Raw genomic sequence first — 6,141 nt, 5'->3', positions numbered from 1 at the left:
CGATTATTTACAAGTACTCCACATAATACAACTAATGCGATAAAATAGATAGATTATCTACAAGTCTAAGAAGTCAAAACAGGAGTTAAGCAAGGAGTGATAGATCGCAATTAGCAATCTTTTCTTCCTTTGACTTCAATCTTGACTTTGACTTTGACTTTCGAAACACGGGGTGTTACACAAAAAAGGTAATTTCAAAACTAGAAACATAATCAAAGAATGAAAAACGAAGAAAAAGAGCACCCGAATTGCACAAAGTCGACCTGGTTGACTTCCTAAGCTCCCAAACTTTGACCCGCCGCTTCAAGTCTCCAAAAATGCTCCAAATTGCTAAACTTGCAGCTGAATTCGTCCAAGTTCTCCAAAATTCGCGATTGGGTTTTAGGGGATGTTTAAGGATATATTTATATCAAATTATGACACAATCCTGTTCGAAATATAATCGCCTGCCGACAATTAAGCTGGTCGCGCTACGCCAAGCATAAATGCCACCCCTCCGCGCGACACCAAGCTTTATAAGTCAGTTTATTATTATTTTATCTTGGTGCTTGTCCAAGGCTCTTTTAGTATTCTTACGCGGGACACCACGGGACTGATTTCCAGCTTTTCTTGATTTCCGTTCTCGTTCAGCTACGTGACGACCCGAATCTTATTTCCAACTTCATAATCAGCAGATTTTTGGCGTTTTCTTTAACTTTCAGCAGCTATGACCTGAAAACAAATAAATAAACGGAAGTAACGAATTCTAACTAAAAACCAAAATAAATTAAACGAAATATGTACAAACTATACACGAAGAAAGGATGTATTTTGCAATACATCAGACTCTCTCGAGTTTTACGTGCTTATTTTTATGTACGTTGGTCAAATATAATACGTTTTCGTACTTATTTATTATGTATGTTTACGATTGTTCTACATTTTGATATAAATTTTGTTCAGAAACAGGTCAGACTAAAAATTATATGTTTTCTCTAGGCAGTATATATTCAAGTTACTTTATATTTGGACAGCGCCGCAACGTGTTTATATAATCCACGTTGGTTTACGTTTCAACGTATGTTTTTTCTCGGTAATGAGTTAAGTCAAATGTTATATGTTTCCATGCTTATTTTTATATGCGTTTTTAGTTGGTTTACGTTATGATGTAAATTTTTTTCAGAAACGAGCCGCGTTAAATATTTGACGGTGTAAGTTCAAGTTAAAATAAGTTTCGACGCAGCTGCAACACGCGGCGGGTCAAAATCCTAGTAATAATTTAAAACAAAATGTATAAATATTTTATCCTTAGAGTTTGTACTTACAATCTTAACAAAATAATAATTTCAAAATATTTGAACATGAATAAGCAAATAGGACTTTATAATAAAACTAAAAAAGAAAGAAGAAAATCTAGTCCAACCACCAAATTTATTTACGGCTCAATCGATCCACGCCATAAGCCCATAATCAACAATCCCAAATTGAGAGAGTTCAAGAGTAATCAATCAAACTGACTATAGTGATGGATTGTAACATGAATTGACACGTGGGATATTGTTCTCGTGGTACACTGGCCCCTTCTCAAATCATGGTGTTTCGCATGATTTAATCCATGACAACCATAACTCTCTTTTAATTAATTAAGGGATTTTAATTGGTGGGGGAGAATAGTGGATGATAGTGTGGGTCATGATCACACCATATAGGACGGTGGATTAAGTTGGTGGATAAGAGTGAGATGACATGTGGATGATGTAGAGGGTGTGGTGATCAGTTGGGTCATGGCCACACAACATAGCTAGACCTACTCGATTTTGAAAACACTGCTAAAATATAATTACAAGATTAAAGTAATTACAAAGATTTTCAAAAATTAAAATCCACCATTAATTAATAAAAGCTTATACTATGCACATATTACGCGTAATGTTCCTTTCCTAATGGTTCTTAAAGAACTTAATCATAGGATCATACACAACTTCTTTAGCGTTTACACCAAAAACAAAATCGGCATGTGCATAATCCTCCTTGTACTGCACAACAAGCTTATTCGGGTCGTGATCCTTGACACTTTCAAGCAACGTCTTAACGTCTTGCACGTCCGAGAGCTCATCCTGACCTCCATAACTTAGGTACATCGGGAAGTCTTTTGGGATGCTTCCCATGTCGTATACAGGAGGTGTCAACTGTCCATAGTGCTTTTTGTTATCATAGACATTGCCGTAATCATACATTGTTATTGTCCCGCTACGGATCACTGCGTTATAAATTGTCATCAAACAAACATGTTAAATGACATAAAATGTTACAATAGATTTAACGGTTCGGTCTAAGTCCGGTTTTGATAGTTTAATGGTTAAAATGTTCGGCTTAACGCTTGAAATTAAAAGTGGTTGTGTAAATCAAAGGTTTACCTAATCACTGTTTTTGTTCTTTAAAATTTTTCAAAATGTATTATATTTACTAATAATAATCATCATTATACTTTTAAAAAAATAATATAATAACGATTCTAAGGGGAAAAAGGTTAAATCCATTAAAACTAAACCGTTTTGAACATATTTAGCAATTCAACAAATATCCCAAATGGTTTGTTATTTTCCAAAACCATATATAGAAATTCAATCCGTAAATTTTGTCAAGCATCCCTAATATAAATTGTACGTATGTATATATTTTGAAATTATATTCAACTCGAAGTCATGTCTAAATGAAAATGGTTGGTTACATAAACTATAACAAAGTTGGTTATGTCAATTATTTGTCTTACATAATATGTTTTTTACCTTATATTTTTTGTTTTTGTTTTAGGAGCTACGCTATAAATCAGAGGACTTTTATCGACAGATGTTAATGTTCTGTCATGCTTATCAAGATAAACGTCTAGAATTTTGACCCATCTGTTGATAATCCACCAGCAAAACTTTCATAGATGAAAATATGTTTTTAAATAGCTATATACTTTAATTTTTTTTTTTTTTGTAAAATGATATCGTTTTCATATTAACAACCTATATTATAATGTTGTATTAATACTATAGAAAGCGAAATTACTTTGAGCAAGATGGATCATGTTCTTAGTCGAGGTGGATTGCGGTTCGTGCTCCAGAAACTTGCCGGTCATCGACGAGTTCACACAACAGTTTGGTCCTACATTCACCACAAAACATATGTTTATGTTGATTTTTAATGTAACAAATATTTAGTCAAGTGTTGCAATTTAATACCCGTAAACGAATTCATCAAATCGCTACAATCAACGCCTGGATTCTTGCATATAACGCTTAGAAGACCAGCTACTGCTTCCCTGTATTCAATCGAGTAATAACAACATTATTATGTTTAATTTAGACCAAATCCGTCATAAACGCTTACAATCGTCACATTTAGAAAAGAAAAGGTGAATCTTTCTTACCCTCTTGGAGCAAATTCATGAAGACCCAACCAATATAAAGTCTGTTACAAAAAAAAAAAGAAACATTTAGTTGTTAAAATGTCATTTTAAAATAAGGAAACGCGAGGGATTTACCTCGCCTAAGAAAAAATTGGCACCAGCTCTAGCGAGACTCGATGACATTTGACCCAAATACGCGATAGGGCTAAGTAACACGGCTGATCTCAACATGTTCAACGTCTGGTCTTTTGAAAATGCTGAAAAGGCGATCAAAGTTCCCTAATAAATCATCAATTTTCACTTTAAAACACAATTACGGATTTGCAGACGACATAGCCAATTAGCCATCACATTTTATGACATATAAAACAATTTATAACACTCGTTAATTTGTTGTCGTTTAAACTTACCAAGGAATGGCCAACATAATGTAGGTTTTGGCCCGTTTGATCACGCACAAATTGTATTGATGCCGGAAGATCATACGTTACTAATTCATCCCATGACCGTTCCCAATAGGCCTACGCAATAATATATAGAGTAACTTCAGATTTGAAAATATTAGACCCGACAAAATAAAATGTGACATGATAAAGAAAATATACCGGATCACTAGGACAAAGTGACGTATGACCACGACTGTAGTTGGTTCCACGTGTGTTCGCTATCCACACATCAAACCCGTTATCTGCCAAAATAAACCCAAGTGACTCGTCTGGAGCGTTTAGAACCCACGTCCCGCCATCCTGCCAAACACCAAAACATCAGTTTCAATTCAACAAACATTAGAGTATGATTTGGATCACGAAACTACCATAAGAAGCCCGTGTTGTAACAAAACCGGTGGCTTGTCGGCCTTTGTACCATTGTGTGCTTTTGGAATATGTTGCATGCTAAGTATATAACCATCTTCAGTCGTCACCTAAAACAAAACAAAACAAAACATGTAGTATTATTGACCCTAAGTCATGGACAAAGCTCGAGTTCACAATTTCAAACCATTTATATGAAACAAAATCATTTTTGGTCATCTTATATCATTAACATGTTCAAAAAGAAATAATAAACATAATCTATCATTTTTGGTTACGTTATAAAATGAACATAAGAGAACGTGTACCTTATGTTCTTCACATGTGTAGCCTTGTGTCTCGATCAGCAAGCTACATGTGCCAACCTGATCAACCAACAACGACGGCGACTCATCCTGATTGTTGATTGAATTCAGGTTGCGTACAGCTTTAGTGATCGAGATCAAGCACAAAAAAATAAGAAGATTAGTGATGATTGTATAAGCCATGTTTGTTTACTTGGTACACCATTGGATAAATGCCCATATGTCTTTTATAGTTAAGGCTTTAATACGAGGACAAAACAGAAAACCCCTAGTTTAAAACTACGGTTATGGTCTTTGGACCATATGTTTAACCTTAACCATGTGTCTTCACCCATGATTTCGTTGCAGCCACGGTCAAAAACTTTGAATATATTTTTGAAACTTTTAGTTAACATATATAGATAAAAAATTTGGATTCATTATTATTTGATCTATAAATTTTAAAAAAAGAGTCATAAATATATAAATCGATACATGTAAGAAGTCATATAATTATCCTTACATGGCATTTGACTTATACTTTCTAAATTTTATACTCATCAAAATAGACACTTGGGACATGTATACACTAACAAAAATATGTTGTTAAACAATCTCAAAGTAAAGCATAACTCACTGGAAAATTTTGTAACAACTCAGAACTTTTTTAACCAATAATCCTAAATTACACCTTATTACCCAGGTTTAAACCTGAGACTTTTCCTCTAAAAACATGTCTCTACCAACTAAGTTAGCCCCATATTAGCATAATAATATGATATTTGATTTTAAAACATAACTATACGTATATAAATGAGGTATAAACCTTTTAAATTAAATAGTTAAATGTCATTTTAGTCCACGTGGTTTGGGCCATTTTGCCAGTTTAGTCCATATGGTTTGGGCCATTTTGTCAGTTTAGTTCAAATGTTTCATTTTTTGCTTGTGGGTCCAAAAAGGTTTCACCCGTAGCCATTTTAGTCCACTGGGTTAACTTCATCCATTTTTTCAGTTAACGAGAAGGGCAATTCGATCATTTTATATCTAATTCTGTTAACTAGAAGGGCAATTCGACCATGAAAAATGACCGAATTGTTGTTCTCGTTAAGAAAAATAGTGAATGAAGTTAATCTAGTGGACCCACAGATGAAAAATGAAATATTTGGACTAAACTGGCAAAATAACCCAAATCATAGGGACTAAAATGACATTTTATATCTAACTCTAAATTAAATCATTATGTTTTAGATAAATTAATAATATGTCTTTTTTTTTTACAATTTAAAGTGAGATTCAAAGGTTTTGTGCTTCTTGGGGAGAGAGACTAGATTCAATACACATACCTAACATAAGGTAAATTTGGTGTAATTTAGGAGTAATAAGGTAAATTTGATGTAATTTACGAGTAGTGAATATGTAATAAGTGCTGTTAAAAAAGTGAGATTTAAATACATGTAGATGAATTTAATTATTATGATTTAAATAAAGTTAATTTTAGATAAATTAGTATAAATAAAGAAAGAACACCCGTTTCTTTCTTTCAACGTGAAAGTTAACCGGCGGTAATTACTGGCGGTTTCACTGAGGCTTTAAAGCCATACGATGTGCATTCATAAATAAATTATCAATGGTTACCTAAATGATAATTTGTAAAATATAACTTACAAGA

At 33.3% G+C, this 6,141-nt stretch overlaps 1 protein-coding gene across 1 annotated transcript; it reads right to left on the bottom strand.

The window, feature by feature from the left end:
• Positions 1-1,845: 1,845 nt before the first annotated feature.
• Positions 1,846-4,676, bottom strand: LOC118490488 (triacylglycerol lipase 2-like). The gene is made up of 9 exons (XM_035988149.1): positions 4,497-4,676; positions 4,191-4,298; positions 3,982-4,122; positions 3,787-3,897; positions 3,512-3,655; positions 3,398-3,438; positions 3,210-3,289; positions 3,037-3,132; positions 1,846-2,239 (listed from the first exon to the last, which is right to left on the bottom strand). Exons 1-9 carry the CDS (start codon positions 4,674-4,676, stop codon positions 1,920-1,922), a joined length of 1,221 nt encoding a protein of 406 aa, XP_035844042.1. The 3' UTR covers positions 1,846-1,919.
• Positions 4,677-6,141: the final 1,465 nt, after the last annotated feature.

This window comes from Helianthus annuus, chromosome 3, assembly GCF_002127325.2.
Source record: "Helianthus annuus cultivar XRQ/B chromosome 3, HanXRQr2.0-SUNRISE, whole genome shotgun sequence".
Lineage (NCBI taxonomy): Eukaryota > Viridiplantae > Streptophyta > Magnoliopsida > Asterales > Asteraceae > Helianthus > Helianthus annuus.
This window is presented reverse-complemented; position numbering and strand designations above follow the sequence as displayed.